We start from the raw sequence: 24,757 nt of genomic DNA, 5'->3' as shown, positions 1-24,757 counted from the left end.
TGTCTCTATGGGATACTTAAGAACAAGTTTTTAAACTTTTGTTGACAAAGACACCAAGTTTATGCAGAAACCCAGTATTTACAGTGTTAACCCCCTGGCATGCTGGATATCCTGGCATTATTGTCTAATCAGTTCTTAATTCCTTTAGGACAAAGGGCATACAGGTGCGCCCTTGCATCCTTGTACTTAAGGACTGAGAGAGCACCTGTATGCCCTGATCCCATTACCACGGTTTGAAGTGCGCTCATGGGCTGAGCATGCTTCATACCCGGTAGGTACCAGTTGCTATAGGTAGCCAGGACCCATGGTAAATGCCAGGCATTGCCGATTAGGCGTGCACATTAAAACACCAAAGTCCAAAGCTGTGCATTTGTAATCACTTCATATACAATAAAAAAGCGATTAAAAAAATCCCATAGAAATGATACCGATAAAATCTACAGATCACATCGCAAAAAATGAGCCCTCATATAGCCCTGTATGCGAAAAAATAAAAGCGTTATAGGGGTGCATGTAGTTATAAAAATGTTAAAGTGGCAAAATAAAATAAAACCTATACAAATTTGGTATAAACCTACCTGTATAAACCTATAGAATAAAGATGTGGTGTCATTTTACCAAAAAGTGTATTCATAGAAACGGAAGCCCCCAAAATTACAAAATGACGTGTTTGGTTTTTTTCCATTTCACCCCACAAATATTTTTCTTAGTTTTTCCATATATTTTGTTATGAAATGATTGATGTCATTACAAAGTACAACTGGTGCTGCAAAAAACAAGCCCTTATATGGGTCTGTAGGTGCAAAATTTAACTGTTATGATTTTTAGAAGGGGAAGAGGAAAAAACTAAAATTGTCTGGGTCCTTAAAGGGGTACTCCAGTGGAAAACATTTTTTTTTTTAAATCAACTGGTGCCAGAAAGTTAAACAGATTTGTAAATTACTTCTATAAAAAAATGTTTACCCTTCCAGTACTTATTAGCAACTGTATGCTACAGAGGAAATTCTTTACTTTTTGAATTTCTTTTTGTCTTGTCCACATTGCTCTCTGCTGACACCTGATGCCCATATCAGGAACTGTCCAGAGCTGGAGAAAATCCCCATAGCAAACCTATGCTGCTGTGGACAGTTCCTGACACAGACAGGGGTGTCAGCAGAGAGCACTGTGGACAAGACAAAAAAAGAAATTAAAAAAGAAAAGAATTTCCTCTGTATCATACAGTTGCTAATAAAAAAAAAAGTTTTCCACCGGAGTACCCCTGAAAGGCCAAAATGGGTTTGTCCTTAAGGGGTTAAAGTTTGTGTTTCTGTATTTTTGTTTGTCTAACTGCTTTTTGAGGTTTGGTCACAGATTCTCAATGGGATTGAGATTTGGAGGTTCCACCTATCACTTTTACCTTTTTAAAAGGGCTTTGGCTAGGTTAACAAAATAAAAAGAGATCTTGTGAACTGCTCAGTCATCCACTGCAGCCATTCCGACACTAACCAGGTCCATTTACTTGTCTCATCTCGACACAAAGAACTGCTTGCTTGGCTTATTACTGTCCATGAACCGACTCAAAATATCAGGGGCAGCCTAAGCACTTTCAAAAAGCTTGAATACAACCTGGAAACTACTGGAAAACCCTTAGGCTAGGTTTCCACTTGTTTTTTTTTATTTTTTCACTCAAAGGCAAAAATGCCCAAAAACGCCAGAAAAACTGCCACAGGTTTTTCTTACGTTTTGGCAGTTTTTCTGGCATTTTTGCCTTTGAGTGGAAATGACATTTTTGGCCCCTTTGGGTATTTTTTTGTTGGGTACAAAAAAAAAAAAAAAAAAAAAAAAAAAAAAGATGCAGTAGGGATGGGCATTTTTTTTTATTTAACAACATTTTTATTTTTTATAGCTAAATGTTTTTAAATTTTTAATAAAATGTGTGTGTTTCACTTTTTTTCTCCCTATTTTTTTAACATTTTTTAGGTAGTACTACTACTCCCAGTATGGAACAGACTGTTCCATGATGGGAGTAGTAGTACATGTACTAATAGAAAGATCGCCCCGGGTGTCACTCCTGACACCCGACCCGATGCGATTGTCCTATCTATTGCAGAGATGTCTAGCAGCTCTATACAGCCCTCGCATCTCTGCTCTGTACTCCGGGCCAGTGATGTCAATAGATATTCACCTCACTCATTCATATTTTCCGCCCAGAGTAGGGATTGGCCGAATGGTTGCAGCCAATCCCCGCTCTCAGCGGGAAATTTGAATGAGTGATGTTCTATTCATATCACTGGCTGGCAGGAGTATAGTGCAGAGATGCAAGCACTGTACAGAGCCGCTCCACATCTCTGCAATAGATAGGGCAATCGCATCAGGTGTCAAGAGTGACACCCACTGTTATCTGTCCTTAACTGCAGGTACTACTACTCCCAACATGGAGCACACTCAGCTCCATGCTGGGAGCTGTAGTACCTGCATTAATAGACAGATTGTGATGCGATCGTCCTGTATACTGTATAGATGCGGGCCCCTGCACTATGGTCCCCTGCACTGACGTATATATACACCTATTCATATTTCCCACAGAGAGTTGTGAATGGCTGGAACCATCTGGCCAATCACAGCTCTCTGTGGGAATGAGAAATAGGTGTATATATACGGCAGTGCAGGGGACCAGAGAAGAGCAGCCACCCGCATCTATAAATGATACAGAAGGTTTGCAACGGACCCGGGGCGATCTGTCATTTAGTACAGGTACTACTACTCCCATCATGGAACAGTGTGTTCCATGCTGGAAGTAGTATTACTACCTAAAAAAATTTAAAGAAAAAAAAATGTGAAAAACACACACACTACATTTTTATTATTGTTGGCTACATTTTTAGTGCCCTGCCCACACACATAAATTGATCCCTGTTTAAAAATTAATAAAAATTTAATTACAAAAAAAAGATAAATGTCGTTAAATACAATTTTTTTTACCATCACTACTGTATCTTTTTTATTAATTCTTTTTAATGATACTCTACAAAATTTTATTAAAAAAGGTATCTCCATCACTAAAGTAAAAAAAAGAATGAAAAACGCCGACAAAAACGCCAAATTTAAAACCCACATGGCATTTTTCTTTGCGTTTTTTTTCACTCCCGTATACTTCTATGGGAGGAAAATGCCAAGATTTTCCTTAAAGGGGTACTCCGGTGGAAAACTTTTTTTTTTTTTTTAAATCAACTGGTGCCAGAAAGTTAAACAGATTTGTAAATTACTTCTATTTAAAAATCTTAACCCTTCCAGTACTTATTAACTTCTGGATACTACAGAGGAAATTCTTTTCTTTTTGGATCACAGAGCTCTCTTCTGACATCACGAGCACAGTGCTCTCTGCTGAAATCTCGGCCCATTTTAAAAAAGAAAATCCCCATAGCAAACATATGCTGCTCTGGACAGTTCCTAACAGGGACAGAGATGTCAGCAGAGAGCACTGTGTAGTATTTAGCAGCTAATAAGTACTGGAAGGATTAAGATTTTTTAATATAAGTCATTTACAAATCTATATTCAAGACGTTCGGCACTGCTTACTTCTGTACCTTCAGCGGACGGATTCTATGTCGCTATAGTGGTGATGGATGTGATGGTGCTCAGACACATGTAAGAAAATAACCTTGGTACACTTGAAAGAAGAATGAAAAAGTCGGCACTCACCAGTATTCCAATTCAGCAATATTTATTGCACATATTCGCAGCCTAGTACATATGCACGGGAGGACAGCAGATGGTACCGGGGGGGGTATCACAGAGAGGCGACACCCCGGTTTTGCACTGGATAGTGCTTCAACGGGCCTGTCTCTAAACCGGAACGTGTCATCTTTTATACATGTGAGTAATCACTTACACCAATCACCGTTTCTTACACCTTGTGACGTTAAAAAAGAAGGAGGTTTGCTATTTCTAGCTAACCCTACAGCGACCTCTACTGCTAAACAGACCTGAAAAGTAAATACCTTGAGCTTTTCAGAAGCAAACTGAGACATCTACTTTATCATTGAGTCCAAGGACCCCTGTGGCTTCAGTAGCTATAATCCAGTGTGTCTCTCTTCTTAAAAGATTTTTATCTGATTTTATACCTGGCTTCGCAGTGACTCTTTCTAGTCCGGCAAACCTGAGGGATTCATGACTCCCTCTGTGGGCTTCTATCATCTGGGAAATAAACCTAGGAGCTCCCTTTTTAGTGTGCAAAGAGTAAAGATGTTCTCTAATTCTGGCGCATAATTGCTTAATCGTCTTTCCGATGTAATAGAAGCCACACGGGCAAAAGATGACGTATACAATATTTTTGGATTTACATGTAATCAGCTCTTGGACAGTATGTGTTATAGGACCTATCCTGAATGTTCTTAAACCCAAATTGTACTTGCAACAATTGCAACTCTTACATTGAAAATTCCCTACTGGTATCTGATCTGTTAGCCAATCCGTTTTTTTCTTTTTTTTCTTCTTTATCAATCTGCTTTTTATGTGCTTGTTTAATTGTATGGCCTATAGTTTTCGTTTTTCTATAGGAAATTAATGGTTTGTTCTCTGCCATTTCTTTCAGATCTTCATCTGTTTCTATTATGTACCAATTTCTTCTAATAGCTCTTTCTAATATTTTAGAATTCCTTGTGCGTTTTTTGTTGTTGTTTTTTGGGCCTGAATAAATCTATTCTTTGTTTGCTATCTGCTTTTTCCTTTCCCTTCTTAATCAGGGCTGCCGGATAGTCTCTGTCTAATAGTCGCTCCTCCAATTCTGCTGCCTGCCTTTGGTATGTCTCATCTTGCATTTTATTTCTTTTAAGACGCAGGAATTGCCCATATGGAATTCCATTTTTTACCGCTTGAGTATGGGAACTCTGATAATGGAGTATAGTATTTTTGGCTACTTCTTTCCTGTACCCTTCACTTATTAGTCTATCATTACTAACAACCAGTTTGATATCTAGGAACTCCAGCATGGCACCTCCAAACTGATGGGTAAATTCCATGTTATACCCCTCAACTCAATTTAAGTAAGCCACAAATTCAGAGAACTGGGTTTCAGTTCCTGACCAAACCATCAGGACATCGTCTACGAAACGGACGTATGTCCTGATGTATTGGACGAACGGATTATCGGTAGTGTATACCACATTGTTTTCAAAATTAGCTAAGTATAGATTGGCATATGTACAGGACACCGGCGTCCCCATCGGGGTGCCGGTTTCCTGCCTATACCAATTCTCTCCATACATAAACGTGCTATTATGTAGTATGAATTTTAAGGCATCTTGTATAAATTGTATGTATTGTTCAGATTTTTTGGTTCTTTTCAAAATATCGACCACTGCCTGTACACCCGTATCGTGGGGGATCCGGGTGTACAGGCTAGTGACGTCGATTGAGCATAGACTCCATCCTTCCTCCCATTGAAAATCATTGAGGATAGACAACAAATGTCCAGTATCTTTTATATATGCAGGTATTGTGGGTAGAATCGGTCGTAACAGATAATCGATATACTGGGACAGGTGCTCGGTCACCGAGCCGATCCCAGCCACGATAGGGCATCCTGGGCGTCGGCTCGGTGACTTATGCACCTTGGGCAAATGGTACCATTTTGCAGGTTTCGGACAATTAGGGATCAATTTATCTGCTGTTTTTTGGAAATCACCCCTAGAAACACAGATTTACTAATAAATCCTTTAAGATTCTCCAGTATCTTATTAGTTGGGTCATTATGTAATGGCGTGTATGTATTACGGTCAGACAATTGCCTTTCGGCTTCTTCATTATACATTGTTTTAGGGACCACTACTACACTCCCCCCCCTTTATCTGCTTTAACAACAACAATATCATCACGCTTATTTAGCTAATTTAATGCTTCACTTTCGTTGTAAGGCAGATTCCTGACAGAACTAGGATACAAGATCGACCTAACGTCCCTTAGGACCTCTTTATAAAACAAATCAACACATCCTCCCGGTGCAACTGGGGGAGAAAATGTTGACTTCTTTCCTTTAGCAAAATTCTGTGATGTAATCACTGGGGTGTTAACACTGGTTGTACCAAAATCTGTGACAAGCATCTCTATGCATTCTTTATCACTATCGGTAAATTCAGTAGGTAACAGTATCAGTTATAGCTGGTATCTCTCCTGGATACGGTATCTGTTCAACGACAGGTCTACTCGCAAAGAATTTCTTCAGATTAATGTTCCTAATCGATCTTTCCAAGTCTATCTCAAAGACAGTGGGGTTAAAGTCCTCGTTCAAACCATAATTCAGACCTCTAGATAACAAAGCTTCTGTATCACCATCCAGGACTTCTTCTGTAAGATTGATGACATTGACACTGGTATCTAATCCTGACTCCTCCCTCGGTTCCCTTTCCTTTTCTTTTGATCTTTCGTTCCCCTTATGTCCTTCATTTCTTTTATTTCTTTTTCTTCTGGAACATCGCGTGTGGGCTTTCCTAAAGGGACAACGCTTGCTGCCACATTTGGAGGTTGATCAGACTGTGGATTATAACTATGCGACATAACGATCCTATCTTCTTTGCGATTGCTTTTCTTAAAAAAATGTGGTTCACTTTTTTTGCTTTATTTTTCATATGCCAATCAAAAACTCTGTCAGTCGCATAGTCTGTTTCATCACGAAAAAATTTTCTCGTTTATTCACCTTTGTTTCTTTTTGTAGGTTTTTAAGTTTAGATCCAATTTTACAAAAAAACGTATGTGCGGTTTCACTCTCCACTCTCCAATCTTTTAAGAAGAGAGACACATTGGATTATAGCTACTGAAGTCACAGGGGTCCTTGGACTCAATGATAAAGTAGATGTCTCAGTTTGCTTTTGAAAAGCTCAATGTATTTACTTGTCAGGTCTGTTTAGCAGTAGAGGTCGCTGTAGGGTTAGCTAGAAATAGCAAACCTCCTTCTTTTTTAATGTCACAAGGTGTAAAAAACGGTGATTGGTGTAAGTAATAGAGACAGGCCCGTTGAAGCACTATTCAATGCGAAACCCCGGTGTTGCCTCTCTGTGATACCCCCCCGGTACCATCTTCTATCCTCCCGTGCATATGTACTAGGCTGTGAATATGTGCAATAAATATTGCTGAATTGGAATACTGGTGAGTGCTGACTTTTTCATTCTTCTATCAAGTGTACTAATTTACAAATCTGTTTAACTTTCTGGCACCAGTTGATTTAAAAAAAAAAGTTTTCCACCGGAGTACCCCTTTAAAAAGCGCCAAAGTCTCAACAAGAGGTCGTTTTAGAAAAACTGCCAAGGAGCCAAAAGTAGCTGAAAATGCCAAAAGGATTAAAAAAAATGCCAAACTGAAAAACGCCAAGTGGATGTGGAATTTTGCAGTTTCCTACTGAATTGCAGCTAACATCTGGCTGCAGCGTTTTTTCACACAAAAAAACAAGTGGAAACCTAGCCTTAGAGACCTTAACCACTGATTTCAGTTTTGTTAGTGTTAGTTTGGTTACTGAGAAGTTACTGAGAGTTACTTCCATATTGTTTCCTTGCATACCCTATATAGATAAAAGTGTTAGGACACCTACACATTACACCTGCAAAAGACATTCATATCTGATATAATCCATAAGTATTAACAAGGAGTTATAACAGCTTTCAGTCTTTTGGAAAGATCTTATACAATATTTTGGCATGTGTCTGTGGAAAATGTTTGCCATTCATCTGGAAGAACATTTGTGGGTTAAAAACTGATGTTGATGAAAGGGCCTGGCTCACAGTCTCAGTTCTAGTTCATCCCAAAGTTGAGTAGTTGTCCAAAATGTCTTATTATTCTGAAGCATTAAGATTTCCCTTCACTGGAAGTAAGGGGCCTATGCCAACCTCTGAAGAAACAACCAAATAGCATTATTCCTCCTCTAAACTAAACAGTTGGCACAATGCAGTTAGACATGTAACACTGTGACAACGGCTTTAACAAGAGGCAATAGTGGCAATGGACATTGCCACTATTGCCTCTTGATAAAGCCGTTGTCATGGCAAAACATGTAGAGGCAGCAATAGAGTGACATTTTAAGTGATTATCGGAATGGTACAATAGCACAACGTCCACTGCAGGGCCGTGCTTCTATCTAGGTAGTGTGTGCTCCCAAATATGCTGTATTGTTCATTCTGGTCCACTTCGGTATCAGTTTTAAACTTTATGTTGGGAGTCACATGTTTTAAAGCTATACAATAAAAGCTATATTTTAGGGGTTGTTCATTACGGGGTTTTATACCCCGGGCTATGGCCCAGGGGTTTGAAATTCGTGTCATTGGGCTCCTTACTGCCCTTGGTTAGTATTCACGAGACCTCTGCAACCTGGCACTCGGCCATCCTTCTCTGTAATTTTACGTGTTGCTGTGGTTCCTAAATGCTTCCACTTTTTAATAATACTACTCACCATTGATCGTGGAAAATTTAGGAGGGAAGAAATTTTACAAAGAGACTTACTGTAATGGTGGCATCCTATTACAGTTCCATGCTGGGATTTAGTGAGCTCTTTAGACTCACATATGTTTGGAAAAGCAGACTGCATCAGTAGGGGATTTTTTACACATCACTTTGTGATCACATCACTTTTGACTTAACACCACAGGGCTATCAATTATTTGATCTTGTCTCATTTGTTTATTATGCTTCAGGGGTTCAATGGCTTAGTCTTCAATGCTGATATATTGTGGAGCCACAAAATCAGAAAGAGTAACATAAGCTTAATCACTACCAGATAATAGGGAAGTAAACAATATTGCATACACTAAGGGGGAGATTTATCAAAACTAGTGCAAAGGAAAAGATTACTAGTTGCCCATAGCAACCAATCAGATTGCTTTTTTAATTTTTTAGAAACGTTTTAAAAAATGAAAGAAGCAATCGGATTGGTTGCTATAGGCAACTGGTCAGCTTTTCCTCTGCACAGGTTTTGATCAATCTCCCCCTAAGACTCTATACCCATTTTATAAAAAAAAAACACAGTTAACCTTTGTGCGCCATTCCAGTTTTTAGTTACATTTATTATTGGAGTTTCATATACATTGTGGTTAAAAAAAAAAAAAAGAGTATTGCAGAATCGTCTGACAAGCATGCACCAAAATGTCCTTTTTTCCCCCAAGAAAGCCATCATTATTAGTTATTTATTTGAAATGTGGCTGTGGCTTTCACAATTTAATACATTTATTCCTTTTTTGCCTTCTTTTTGGAGTGTTTTCCCCCTGTCGGCTTTCAATTATAAAAGAGATTAAAAAAAATGTAAAACCTCTTTGTACCAAACATACCTGACATCCAAAAATCACATTCAAGAATATGAAGGAAAACTGAAACAGAAAAGTAAGATGGAAACTTAAAAAAAAAAAAAATAATAAACACACAATTTAGTGATAAATGAGGGCCATCATGTTCCCATACTGAAGTAAAATTACATGGTAAGATCATACATTGCACACAACTAATATTTCCTATTTGTTGTAATTCATTTTTTTCAGACTTGTGAACTTGTAAATTTCACCAGAGAAAATTGCCGTAAGTAAATCCAAAATCCTTTTAGACTACATGGTTAAATCCAATAAGGAATTGAATAATAAAGATCCTGCCTTTTTTTCCCCTTACAGCTTGCTTTTCAGGTAAAACTTATGTATATTTACATTATATTTACTTTGAACATCCATATGAAAGAAGTAAAATATTCTTTCCACTGTTTTCTTTGAAGGTCCTTCTACATGTCCGGTCTATCCAAGTGAAATAGTGTTTGCTCTTGATACATCTCAAGATGTTTCTGCAGCAGCCTTTCAAAGAATGAAGGACATCATTATCTCCCTTGTTGAAAAAATAGAGATTAGTGAAAGTAATTGCCCCAAAGGGGCACGTGTTGCCGTAGTTACATACACCAATAATGTTAAGCAACTCATCCGCTTCTCGGAGTACAAGAAAAAAAGCCTGCTTCTAGAGGCAATCCGCAATATTTCACCTGAAAGGACAACTGCTGAGAGAAACATTGGAGAAGCAATGAGGTTTGTAGCCAGAAATATCTTCAAGCGCATTCGACATGGAGTACTCATGAGGAAAGTCGCAGTCTTCTTTGCCAATGGACAATCCCAAGACGCTACATCAATAAACACAGCTGTATTGGAGCTTAGTGCTCACAATATTGCACCTGCAGTTATTGCTTTCAATGATGTTCCTAATATTCAAAAGGCTTTTGCGGTAAGTGAATGGCTCTTGTTATTAAGTTGCTTACAGTATGTAGGTGAAATGTACATTTTTTAGAATGTGGAAAAGTAAATATCTAAAGTGGACAACTCAGCATACTATGCACAATATAAGGTCCTGCTAGCCCAAACAGAGCAAATAAAAATGTTTTCTGTATGGCTACTAGAAGTGATCAAAGTATACAGCAGGCTCGTAGTTACTGTACTGTAGTCAAATAAGGAGTGGTTTTGACTTTCATACCTCCTATTAGTGAATAATAGCGCAATATTTTTTCTTTTGTCTTGGCTTAAGTAGAGACTATGCGAATAGGGCAATTTTGAATATTGACAAATCTGATTTACTAAAACAATTACATAGTATAAAGAAGACCTCTAATGGAAAGATAACCTTCCATCATATGATTCTCACCTGATTGTCTACTTACTTCTGCAGTCTAAGAAGATCCTGTGAGGAACAGTCCAGGTTATTTTATTATACAGGAAGTTTTGGTGCCTGTATAAGTGACAAATACAGTAGAGTCCTAGCTTTCTTTGTCATTTGTAAAAATGTATGGCATATAACAGAGACAAAGGGTTTAATCTTTTGGGGTTTGAGTGCTCAGACCCTCAACAATCACTAGAATGAGCCAGAATTGGTTGGCTAAGTGCTTCTCTCCCTCCCGCTCGCTGCCGGAGAAGGGCTCCATAGACTTTTTAAAGAGCCCATCCCCTGCAGTGCTTAAAGGGGTACTCCCCTGGAAAACATTTTGTTTTAAATCTCCTCATTCCAGAAAGTTAAACAGATTTGTAAATTACTTCTATTTAAAAATCGTAATCCTTCCAGTACTTATCAGCTGCTATATGTTCCACAGGAAGTTCTTTTCTTTTTTAATTTCTTTTCTGTCTGACCACAGCGCTCTCTGCTGACACCTCTGTCCATTTTAGGAACTGTCCAGAGCAGCATAGGTTTGCTATGGGGATTTGCTTCTACTCTGGACAGTTCCTAAAATGGAGTCAGCAGAGGGCACTGTGGACAGACAGAAAATAAATTCAAAAAGAAAAGAACTTCCTGTGGAGTATACAGCAGATGATAAGTACTGGACATTTCCAATTTTTGGCATTGCTGCGTGTGTAAAAGTCTGAACTATCAAAATATATTGTTAATTTTTTCGTATGGTGAACGGCGTAAACGTAAAAAATAAAAAATTCCAAAATGCCACTTTTTTTGTCACATTTTATAGAAACAAAAATTATAAAAAAAAATTATAAAAAGTAAATCCGAAAAAAACTACATATCAGGGGTCAAAAAATTAGCCCTCATACTGCCCCGTATATGGAAAAATGAGAAAGTTATAGGTGGTCAAAATAGGGCAATGTCAAACATACTAATTTTGTTAAAATAGTTTGAGATTTTTTTTAAAGGGGTAGAATTGTAGAAAAGCATGTAACATTGGTATCCTTTTAATCGTATTGACCCACAGAATAAAGAAAACATGTCATTTTTACCATAAAGTATACAGCGTGAAGAAAAAAACCTTCCAAAATTTGCTAAATTGCGGTTTTCTTTTCGATTTTCCCACATAAATAGTTTTTTTTTGGTTGTGCCATACATTTTATGGCTAAATAAGTGATGTCATTTCAAAGTAACATTGGCGACGCAAAAAAACAAGCCCTCATATGAGTCTGTGGATGGAAATATAAAAGAGTTATGACTTTTAGAAGGCGAGGAGGAAAAAAAAGAAAATGCAAAAAATGTAATTGACCTGGTCCTTAAGGCCAAAATGGGCCTGGTCCTTAAGGGCTTAAACAATGTCTTGCTTAGCAACTCTGAAAAAAATAGACAACATTTATTAAATCTAAATCTGTGTCCTGAACATCTGGAGGTATAAATGCACAAAAGCTATTTTTTTTCAGAAGGGGTAGAGGATAATTTGAAAATGTGTGACACAGAGGTTAGTTCACTGTAGCCATGAGTGTAATATGTTACCATTGCAAGATGAAATTTCATGTTATAAAATCCACCATAGAATAAAATTTGGACATTAACATGAAGAAACTGAGTTTAGTGTAAAAGTATGTGCCTGAATAACACAATTCGTTTTCCATGGAAATTTAGTTCTTGAGAAATTCAGATGTAAAAATTTAATTATACAAAGTACACTTTGGACTTCTTCGCCAGATTATGAAATGTTACAAGTAAATTATGTAATTGCTCAGTCACAATATGTTAGCAAACTAAAAAAGCAATATTGAGTGTTACATGTGATTGTATGAGTTGCTTACTTATAGACATTAGGTTCCCTGAATTCAATATTAAAGTATGGGGCCTACATAGTTGTAGCCATTGGCTTATGTCTGAATAACACAAATTTTCCCGAGCCAAGTCATATAACTGATAAGCCCTACCTTGGGTAAGGGTGCGTTCACACGCTGTAATTAGCAGCAGAGTTTCCTGCTGCAGGGGACCTGCAAGAAACCCCCTGCTAGTTACAGTATGTGAACGCACCCTAATAAAGATTTGAGGTTGTAGAACTTTATGCCTCATGGGATTAACAATGAGATGGGATCTTGTGTCCTCTGTGGCTGGATTCTAAGGAATCTAAGGATGCATTCCCACCACATTTAGCTAATACGGTCACTAGATTCAGCAGCGATATGTCAAAACCGGCTGCTACTGTATCCCCACATCTCATTTATTTGAATGAGCTGACCAGAGTCAGATAGAGACTCCAGCCGAATCTTTTTTGCACCATATCCGGTTTTGTAGCCGGACTGGAAACCCAGATCCAGTGCAAAAATGAGCCAACCGGAGTCACTATCTGATTCTGGTTGGCTCATTGAAATGAATGAGATGCGGGCTGGGTCCGGCAGGTATACTGTAGCGGCCAGTTTTGAGATTTCCCCGCCGGATACAATGACTGTATTCAGGGGCGGACACAGACAACAGAGGGCCCCTGTGCAAAGAATGTGCCTGGGCCCCCCCCCCCAAAAAAAAAAGTAATATGCCATAAAATTGCACTGCAACTCACATTAATCTGCATTAGATAGGCAGCAGTTCCCCCACATTAGGTAGCATAGATTCCCCACATTAGGTAGCATATATTCCCCACATTAGGTAGCATTGCATAGTTTCCCCACATTAGGTAACATAGCATAATTTCCCCACATTAGGTAGCGTAGCATATATTCCCCACATTAGGTAGCGCAGCATATATTCCCCACATTAGGTAGCGTAGCATAGATTCCCCACATTAGGTAGCGTAGCATAGCATATATTCCCCACATTAGGTAGCATGGCATAGATTCCCCACATTAGGTAGCGTAGCATAGCATATATTCCCCACATTAGGTAGCATGGCATAGATTCCCCACATTAGGTAGCGTAGCATATATTCCCCACATTAGGTAGTGTAGCAAAGATTCCCCACATTAGGTAGCATAGCATATATTCCCCACATTAGGTAGCATAGATTCCCCACATTAGGTAGCATAGCATATATTCCCCACATTAGGTAGCATAGATTCCCCACATTAGGTAGCATAGCATATATTCCCCACATTAGGTAGCATAGATTCCCCACATAAGGTAGCGTAGCATAACCCCAACAAACAAACACACACACACACACTCTCACTCACCCACACACTCTTACCTGGCCTGCACTACTTACATTTGCCCATGGGGACTTCCTGGCAGAGGTGCGCGCTATAAGTGACATCATCGCACGCTCTGCGCTGGACGTCAGCGTCCAGGTGCTTGCGATGACGTCACTCACTGCACGCACCTCAGCCAGGAAGTCCCCATGGGCAGATGTAAGTAGCAGTTTAGTGACTGGGCAAGACTGGTTTCCCTGTCATATGTGCACTGGCAGGGCTGCCATCAGAAATTTCGGGGCCCCTTACACAACTCAAGGCCTGAGACCCCCACCGATCACCTCGGTTGAAGTGGTTCTCCAGCTGTTGGAAAGCTAAAACTCCCATCATGTCTGGAGAGCATCAGGCAATGGGAGTTGTAGTTTTGTAACAGCTGAAGAGACACAGATTGGACACAGTTTTACCCATCATCACTGCAGAACTTACAAGTGACTACAGCTCTGATGGGACAGTCATAAGAACACACAATGATGTCAGTGACCTGAGTGACGTCTTCTTTTCTTCTTCATCTCGTCCAGAGACCAGGTCTTCCCCCAGCTCCATCTTCTCTGCAGAGTCTGACATCCAGACATCATTGGCTCCTCACTGTCAGCAGATCCTCATCCTCTGCATGAAGACAATAATCATTATAACCTTGCCAGAAAGTGTAACCTAAATAAAATACTGCCCCACACTGTACCCTGAATATAATACTGCTATATACTGTACCCACTAAATATAATCCTGCCACACACTGTACCCTGAATATAATCCTGCCACACACTGTACCATGAATAGCATACTGCCATACACTGTACCCACTAAATATAATACTGCTATTCACTGTACCCACTAAATATAATACTGCCCCACACAGTACCCTAAATAAAATACTGTCACACACTGTACCCTAAATAAAATACTGCCCCACACTGTACCCTAAATATAATATTGCCAGACACTGTAACCTGAATACAATACTGCTGTACACTGTACCCACTAAATATAATACTGCTATACACTGTAACCTGAATATAATACTGCCACACACTGTACTCCGAATATAATACTGCCACACATTGTACCCACTAAATATAATATTGCCACACACTGTACCCTGAATATAATACTGCTATACACTGTACCCTGAATATAATAATACTATACACTGTACCCTGAATATAATACTGCTACACACTGTGCCCACTAAATATAATCCTGCCACACACCGTACCCTGAATATAATAATGCTATACACTGTAACCTGAGTATAATACTGCTATACACTGTACCCACTAAATATAATCCTGCCACACACTGTACCCTAAATATAATACTGCTACACACTGTGCCCACTAAATATAATCCTGCCACACACTGTACCCTGAATATAATACTGCTATACACTGTAACCTGAGTATAATACTGCTATACACTGTACCCACTAAATATAATCCTGCCACACACTGTACCCTGAATATAATACTGCTATACACTGTACCCACTAAATATAATCCTGCCACACACTATACCCACTAAATATAATACCTCTTATCCTCTGTGTCCTCATCATTCCTCATCACCACCATAACCCCTGCCAAACCTCTCCTCAACACTACTATAACCACCCCTGCACCTCTCCTCATCATTACTATAACCCCCCCACACCTCTCCTCATCACTACTATAACCCCCCCCAGGCACCTCTCATCACTACTATAACCCCCCCCCCACACCTCTCCTCATCACTACTATAACCCCCGCACCTCTCCTCATCACTACTATAACCCCCCCACACACCTCTCCTCATCACTACTATAACCCCCCCCCACACACCTCTCCTCATCACTACTATAACCCCCGCACCTCTCCTCATCACTATTATAACCCCCGCACCTCTCCTCATCACTATTATAATGCCCCCTGCATATCTCACCACCCCCATAACAACCCCCTGCACCTCTCTTTACCCCCATAACACCCTCCTGCACCTCTTATCACCCCCATAACCCCCCCTGCACCTCTCATCACCCCATAACACCCCCCCCCTCATCACCCCCATAACACCCCCTGCATCTCTCATCACTCCCATAACACCCCCTGCATCTCTCATCACCCCCATAACCCCCCCTGCATCTCTCATCACCCCCATAACCCCCCTGCACCTCTCATCACCCCCATAACCTCCCCATGCACCTTTCATCCCCCCATAACACCCCCTGCACCTCTCATCCCCCCCATAACACCCCCCTGCACCTCTCATTACCCCCATAACCCCCCCTGCATCTCTCATCACCCCCATAACCCCCCTGCACCTCTCATCACCCCCATAACCTCCCCATGCACCTTTCATCCCCCCCATAACACCCCCTGCACCTCTCATCCCCCCCCCATAACACCCCCCTGCACCTCTCATTACCCCCATAACACCCCCTGCACCTCTCATTACCCCCATAACCCCCTGCACCTCTCATCACCCCCATAACCTCCCCATGCACCTTTCATCCCCCCATAACACCCCCTGCACCTCTCATCCCCCCATAACACCCCCTGCACCTCTCATTACCCCCATAACCCCCCCCCCCTCTCATCACCCCTATAACACCCCAAGCACCAGTTCCCCTGCACCTCTCATCACCATTGTAGTCTGCAAACAACATAGCCCCCATCCAACCCCCCCCCCCCCACACACACACACACACACACACACCCCGTTCACTTACTCTGCCGGGGTTCGGTGCAGCTGCTGCTCCTGTCAGAGTTTCACTGCACGGGGAGGATCCGTCGGGAGGCTGCTGGACTGGAGATCGCGCCGGGACAGGTCAGGTGACTGGAGTAGACGTGCGTGCCTGCGCGGGGCACGTCGACTCCCATCAGCCCCTGGCCTGTCCGGCCCTGCCGTACTTCTTAAGGGGCCCGCGCCCTAGAAAGAGCGGGCCTCATAGTCCTGCGGGCCCCCCAGACTATGAGGCCCGGTCATAGTTCTGACGGGTACCCAGCCAGGAGTCAGTGAGTGACAGTCGCAGTCACTCACTGACTAGCCGGGAAAAAAAAAGTACAGGGACGTCCGGGCCTCCCTGAAGCTCCGGGCCCCATACAAGTGTATGGGTTTACCCCCTGATGGCGGCCCTGTGCACTGGGTCCGATGGTAGGACCGGCCCAGCGTGTGAGGGCGGGCCGGGCCCCCTCCCACGCTGGGCCCCTGTGCAGCTGAACCGGCTGCACAGGCGATATGTCCGCCCCTGACTGTATTAGCTAAATGTGGTGAATGCACCCTAAAAGAATATTTAGACTTACTGTTACGCCGAGCGCTCCGGGTCCCCGCTCCTCCCCGGAGCGCTCGCTTCTCTCTCGCTACCGCAGCGCTCCGGGCAGCTCCACTGACCCGGTGCGCTGCGATACCGTCTCCAGCCGGGATGCGATTCGCGACGCGGGTAGCGCCCGCTCGCGATGCGCATCCCGGCTCCCGTACCTGACTCGCTCTCCGTCTGTCCTGTCCCGGCGCGCGCGGCCCCGCTCCCTAGGGCGCGCGCGCGCCGGGTCTCTGCGATTTAAAGGGCCACTGCGCCGCTGATTGGCGCAGTGGTTCCAATTAGTGTGTTCACCTGTGCACTCCCTATTTATACCTCACTTCCCCTTCACTCCCTCGCCGGATCTTGTTGCCATTGTGCCAGTGAAAGCGTTTCCTTGTGTGTTCCTAGCCTGTGTTCCAGACCTCCTGCCGTTGCCCCCGACTACGATCCTTGCTGCCTGCCCCGACCTTCTGCTACGTCCGACCTTGCTTCTGTCTACTCCCTTGTACCGCGCCTATCTTCAGCAGTCAGAGAGGTTGAGCCGTTGCTAGTGGATACGACCTGGTCACTACCGCCGCAGCAAGACCATCCCGCTTTGCGGCGGGCTCTGGTGAAAACCAGTAGTGACTTAGAACCGATCCACTAGCACGGTCCACGCCAATCCCTCTCTGGCACAGAGGATCCACTACCTGCCAGCCGGCATCGTGACACTTACTATTGTTAGAAAATCCTTGGCTTCCCTTTAGCTTAACAGTGAGTTAAATAAAATATATTTTTTTGCTTTGTACTTTTATAATATGGTACGAAAGAAACATTTTACAAAAAATTGTTTATTTTTTGTTTAAATCTGTTATCAGTTAACTCCATTAGAGAAACAATTTGCTGATGGTCTTCATATAAGTGTTTCTTTCCGTTCTAAAGGAACTTCTAAGCTTATTCATGACCACATGAGAGTTGACCATCTGGCCCTAATTCACCTGAGAATTTGGTTCAGGAGAGAAGATTAAGGCAATTTTCACTCGGCAGAATCTCCAAAGAAAAATTCCGCACGGACATTCTACACGTTTTATTGAGCAAATTATATGATAAAATTATATTTATATATCAACTGGCTCAGGAAAGTTAAACAGATTTGTAAATTACTTAATTTTTTAATTAAAAAATCTCAATCCTTCTAATAATTATCAGCTGCTGAAGTTCAGCTGTTCTTTTCTGTCTGACAACAGTGCTCTCTGCTGACATCTCTGTCTGTCTCGGGAACTGCACAGAGTAGAATAGGTTTGCTATGGGGATTTGCTTCTACTCTGGACAGTTCCCGAGACAGGTGTCATCAGAGAACACTTAGGACAGAAAAGACCAACTCAACTTCAGCAGCTCATAAGTACTGAAAGGAATCAGATTTTTTAATAGAAGTAATTTACAAAATTGTTTAAATGGGCACTGTCATGAAGTAAAAAAATTGATATGTTGTAGTACTTAAGTAGTACAACATATCTCTAATGTACTTTAATTTAAAAAAGTGATTTTAAACAAGTTTGTCACAAGTGATGTCACTACTGAATTTCGACTCATTTAAGCCTGGCAATGAGTCAAAATTCAGGCACTGCGGTGCTCGCTCCCGCTTGTCAATCAAACAGACGAGAGCGAGCACGCTGATAGCTGGGGCTGCGCGCATTGGCCAGCTCCACTGGCCTCGCACACGGCCCCGCCCGCCCTGTCCCTGTGCCCACGAGCGCGATCGCTACCATCACCGCTAGCGGGGTCCTTGTGCCCACAAGCGGTGTCACAAGAATGCCGAGCGCGGCTCTGTTCCCCGTCCCTGTCAGCTCTCAGGGTACGGGAACAGATTTAAAAGCCTCGCAAGTACTACGTTAGCCGCGCGCAAAACTGAGAGTGGAAGAGGAGAACGGGGATGGCGACCTTGTGGACTTGGAATCCTTATGATTATATGAGAATTCTGCCCAGGGGAGGAGGTCAACCCAATCGTCTTGGCGAGCTGAAACAAAATGCCGAAGATAAGTCTCGAGAATTTGATTAACCCTCTCAACCTGACCATTGGACTGAGGTTGGTAGGCCGAGGAGAAGTCCAGATTGATGTCCAGACGGAGACATAGGGCTCGCCAGAACTTAGAGACAAACTACACTCCGTGATCCGAAACGATATGCTGAGGAAGACCATGTAGGCGAAAGATATGCAGCAAGAAGTATTTGCCAGCTGGTGGGCAGAAGGAAGACCAGGCAGGGGAATGAAATTAGCCATCTTGGAAAAACAATCTACCACGACCCAAATGACAGTGTTATTACGAGATGGTGGCAAATCGGTGATAATATCCATGGTGATATGGGACCAGGGAGTCTACGGAATTGGTAAGGGCAGTAAAAGTCCTGCAGGTCTCTGCCGAGAAGTTTTGTCCCGGGCACAAGTATCACAGGAATGGACAAAATCAGAAACATCACGTTCAAGATGGCACCAGTAGTGCCGAGAGATTAGTAGTAGAGTCTTACATATTCCAGGATGACCTGCTGTCAAGGAAGAATGACCCCATTTCAGTTTCTTGCATCTCAGTCTAGCGGGCACAAAGGATTTTCCCGGAGGAATTTGCTGAATCTCGGCAGGAGCGGCAAGAATCAAACGGTCAGGAGGAATAATAGGCCTAGGCATGAAGTCCAAACCAATGACATCAGAGGACCTGGAGATAGCATCTGCCCTGATGTTCTTGTCTGCTGGATGGAAGTGAATGAAGAAGTTGAACCTAGAAAAGAACAGAGACCACCTTGCCTGGCGGGGGTTCAAACGCTGAGCAGACTGGAGGTATAGAAGATTCTTATGATCAGAGTAGATGCTGAACGGATGAGAAGATCCTTCCAATAGATGTCGCCATTCCTTCAAAGCTAACTTAATAGCGAGGAGTTCAGGATCTCCAATGGAGTAATTCCTCTCAGCAGGACAGAAGGTTTGGAAAAGAACCCACAAGTTACAGTCTTTCCCTTGGCATTTTTCTGAGTAAGAACGGCACCAGCTTCAACAGATGAGGCATCTACCTCTAAAGCAAAGGACCTCTCTGGATCAGGTCTTGTAAGCATGGGAGCAGAGGCAAGCATTGACTTTAACCACTTCAGGACACAGGGCGTATGGATACGCCCTGCATTCCGAGTCCTTGAGGACACAGGGCGTATCCATATGCCCGTGGAAAATCCGGTCCCCACCGCTAGCCGGTTGGGGACCGAAGCCGGATGCCTGCTGAAATCATTCAGCAGGCACCCCGGCACATCGCCCAGGGGGTCCTGAGACCCCCCATGTCAGCGATCGGAGAAAATCGCATGTAAATTCAGACATGCGATTTTCTCCAATTCCGGGCTGATCGGGTCTCTGGTCTCAGCCTAAGGGATAGGAGTGAGGTCACAGAGCTGCGATCTCCTCCTATCCCCTGCCATTAGTCAGAACGGATGTCAAGGGGATCTGGGAGGAAGATGGAGGCCGTACCTGCAGGAGAAGATGCCTGGGGACCCGGGATCTTCGCTGGAGCCTGCTGGATCAGGTAGGGAATCGACGGTGGGAGGGAATTGAAAGTGAAAGTAAAATGATCTTTACTGTGGCAATGACTAGGAAGGCCAAACTGCAACTCCCAGCATGCCCAGACAGCCAAAGGCTGTCTGGGCATGCTGGGAGTTGTAGTTTTGCAACATCTGGAGGGTCACAGTTTGGAGACCACTGTTACAGTGGTGCCCAAACGGTAGCCCTCCAGATGTTGCCAAACTACAACTCTCAGCATGCCTCAACTGCCCAGACATGCTGAGAGTTGTAGTTCTGTAACATCTGTCCCTTCAGATTTAGCAATTTTCATGAAATTTTAGAAAATTGCTGCTCTACTTTGAAGCCCTCTAATTTTTTCAAAAAGCAAAAATATGTCCATTTTATGATGCCAACATAAAGTGGACATATTGTATTTGTAAAGAAAAATAAAATTTATTTGGAATATCTATTTTCCTTACAAGTAGAGAGCTTCGAAGTTAGAAAAATGCAAAATTTTCTACATTTTCATGAAATTTTGGGATTTTTCACCAAAAAAGGATGCAAGTAACGCCAAAAATTTACCACCAAAATAAAGTAAAATATGTCACGAAAAAACTATCTCAGAATCAGAATATTTGGTAAAAGCGTTTTCACGTTATTAATTTGTAAAGTGACGGTGGTCAGAATTGTGAAAAAGGGCTCAGTCCTTAAGGGGTCAAACGGGAGAAGGCCACTTCGGCTTCATGTGGCCAAGACTTAGGATTAGAAGCCTTTTTAGTGAGAGCTACAATTGGAGAAACCAAGGAAGAAAAGTGTGGGATAAATTGACGATAATAGTTAGCGAATCCCAGAAATCGTTGAATAGCACGTAGGCCAGAAGGATGAGGCCAATCCAATACAGCAGACAATTTATCTGGATCCATCTGAAGGCCTTGATGAGAGACAATGTAGCCAAGAAACGGAAGACTAGATTTAGTGTAGAGATGATTCTTCCGTAGACACTGTAGAACCAGAGGAAGGGTATAAAGAAGATCAGGATGTCATCTAGGTAAACGACAACACAGGTGTAGAGAAGATCACAGAAGATATCATTGACAAAAACAGCTGGAGCATTGCAGAGATCAAAAGGCATAACGAGATACTCAAAATGTCCATCACAGGTATTGAAGGCCGTTTTCCATTCATTTCCCTTGCGGATACAAAAGAGGTTATACGCTCCATGTAAGTCCAACTTGGAGAAGACCTTGGCACTACGGAGGAGATCAAAAAGTCCAGACATAAGAGGTAATGGGTAACAATTCTTGACCGTGATTTTGTTAAGTCCTTTGTAGTCAATGCATGGACAAAGTGAACCATCCTTCTTCCCTACAAAGAAGAAACTGGCTCGAGAAAGGAGAAGAGGACTTACGGATAAATCCCTTTTGGAGATTCTCCTGGATATACTCAGCCATGGCTTTGGTCTCAGGAACCGATATAGCGTAAATCCTTCCACGTGGAGGGGTGGTACAAGGCAGAAGATCTATAGGGCATTCGTAAGGACGATGTGGAGGCAGAGACTCAGCCTGCTTCTTGAAGAATACGTCAGAAAAGTCTTCATAAGGTGGCGGCAGGCCAGGTAAAGGAGGAAGACGAGCAACAACTTTAGACTGAACTGGTTGGAGGCAGAGATTTTGGCAGAATTGGCCCCAGCAAAGAATTTCTACAGTTCTACAATCCAATTGTGGAGAATGACCTTGTAGCCAGGGAAGGCCAAGAAAAAGTTCAGAAGTACAGTGAAGCAGTATATTGAATTCTATCCTTTCTTTATGCAAGACTCTCACTTGCATGACGAGAGATTCGGTACGAAAGAGCACCATACTGTCCAGATTTTGTCCATTAACTGAGGAGAAGCCGAGTAACAGGAAGGGGATATTTGTGAACCAAAGAAGCATCAATTAAGTCACCTGCGGATCCAGAATCCAAGAAGGCTGTAGTGCTGAAGGAAGACTTGGCAGAAGCGAAGACTTGTACAGTAATGGTTAAGCGAGGAGAGGTAGTATTCACACCTAGAGACGCCTCTCCCACATACCCTAGGTGAGAGCGTTTCCTGGAAGCGCAGGACGAACAGTACAGTCCTTGAGGAAGTGCTCAGGGCTAGCACAATACAGGCTCAAATTCACACTGCGTCATGATCTCTCCTGCTGTGTCAAGTGAGAATGATCCACTTGCATAGCCTCTTCGGCAAGAGGCTCAGGGGAATGTAGGGAAGGATGTTAGAACACGGGTGTCAGTCAAGGATATTGCCTTGAACGGACAGGTTCCCTCTCCAAACGAAGTTCCTCCTGTCTTTCAGCAAAACGCACGTCAATACATGTAGCCAGGTGGATACGTTCTGACAAGGAAGACGGAGGATCACGTGCTGCGAGAGCATTCTTTATCCTGTTAGACAGTCCTTTCTTGGAAGTAGCACACAAGGCCTCTTCATTGCATGCCAGTTCAGAGGCTAGGGTATAGAATTGGACCGCACAGACATCAATGGAGGAATTTCCCTGGCAGAGGTTCAGAAGAGCAGTCTCGGCAGAAGAGGCATGTGTGGGTTCCTCAAAGACGCTGCAAAATTCTGCCAGAAATTTAGTCAGGTAGGAGGTAACCAGGTCACCATGGTCCTAAAGAGGAGTAGCCCAGGCCAAGGGTTTTCCGGATAGCAGACTGTCCACAAAGGCCACCTTAGCTCGTTCTGAAGGGAATTGGTCCAACATAAGCTCCAGATAACTGGAGCACTTTGTAACGAAGCCTGTACGCAGCTTGGGATCACTGTCATATTTACAAGGTAGAGGTAAGCATAACTTGGAGCCAGAAGACGCTGCAGGAACAAGTGGAGACACTGGAGCAGGTTACGGCTGCTGCTGCTGTTGCTGCATGGCTTTAAGTTGTTGCATCATAGCAGACAATTGTGAAAGTTGCTGCGCTTGTCGGGACAACAGCTGTGACTGACGTAACACAATGAAGGGAAGGTCCGAGACGTCTGGCAGAGGTTCATCAGCAGGATCCATGGCCGGATCTTACTGTAACACATAGGTTTCATTAAACAGGACACAGGTGGTAGTGGATCCGCTGGACCTGTGTGGCAGATGACACGGACCATACCAGGGAGCGGAGTCTAAGGTGCCGCTGGTTTTCACCAGATCCCGCCGCAAAGCGGGATGAACTTGCTGCAGCAGGTGGCACCCAGGTCACTACCCCAGGCACGGCTCGACCACACAGGCAGCTGTGGAAACTCCAGGCACAGGCAGGATGAGGCAAGTCGTGGTCAGGAAAGCAGGAGGTCAGGGCAGGCGGCAGAGTAGTGAAATCAGGGATGTAGCAGGTGGTCGGTAGGCAGGCGGCAAAGGAGCAAGGTCTGGTCACAGAACAAGGGTACGATACAGGGCAAGGTAATACTCTGGAATGCTTTCTCTTAGGCACTAGGGCAACAAAAATCCGGCAGGGAAGTGTGGGAGGTGGAGGAATTTATTAAGTGAGCACAGGAGTTAATTAATGGGCGCACTGGCCCTTTAAATTCCAGAGCTCCAGCACGTGCGTGCCCTAAGGGATGGGGACACATGCGCCGGAGCACAGAAGCTGAGGAGAGTGCAGGAGGAGCAGGTGGTGTGTGACGGGCTAGGATTCGCATGCGGGCGCGTCCCACGATGCAAATCCCAGCCCTGCCGGTGGGAGCAGGAGACAGGGCCATGTGCTCACGGCCAGCGTGTGCGGCCAGAGAGCTAAACATGACACTACCACTGCACGGCATCAAGAAAACCTTATTGAGAGAATTGACGGGACCAGTCTATGAAAGCAAAAGTGATTTTTTGTTAGATTAATGAAAAACATGATGTTATAACTTTGTAACATTTTGATAGTACAATACAAGAGAAACTGAATAATAAATTAAAGCAGCTGTTCTGTTTATTTTATAGGTATCACATTTGCATTTATTGACTCCATTATGTAAATGTTTCCATGAGAACTATTGGATTTTACAATGTTTACTTTCATATCCTCTTAACCTTCTTCACGGATGCCAAATAGATTTGTTACCGTCTGTATTTACAATATCAGCAGGCAGTTGCAATACATTTTTTTTTATTCAAATACCTATAA

At 42.9% G+C, this 24,757-nt stretch overlaps 1 protein-coding gene across 1 annotated transcript in view; it reads left to right on the top strand.

The window, feature by feature from the left end:
* LOC130273602 (collagen alpha-6(VI) chain-like) overlaps positions 1 to 24,757 on the top strand; it is a 160,814-nt gene that overhangs the window by 79,059 nt on the left and 56,998 nt on the right. The window contains exons 31-33 of the mRNA XM_056520681.1: positions 9,495 to 9,531; positions 9,621 to 9,632; positions 9,719 to 10,212. Coding sequence (XP_056376656.1) covers positions 9,495 to 9,531; positions 9,621 to 9,632; positions 9,719 to 10,212 — 543 coding nt within the window. The remainder of the gene's footprint in view (positions 1 to 9,494; positions 9,532 to 9,620; positions 9,633 to 9,718; positions 10,213 to 24,757) is intronic.

This window comes from Hyla sarda, chromosome 5, assembly GCF_029499605.1.
Source record: "Hyla sarda isolate aHylSar1 chromosome 5, aHylSar1.hap1, whole genome shotgun sequence".
Taxonomy (NCBI): Eukaryota; Metazoa; Chordata; class Amphibia; order Anura; family Hylidae; genus Hyla; species Hyla sarda.
The sequence above is the reverse complement of the archived record's forward strand: the minus strand, read 5'-3'. Positions and strand labels throughout refer to the sequence as shown.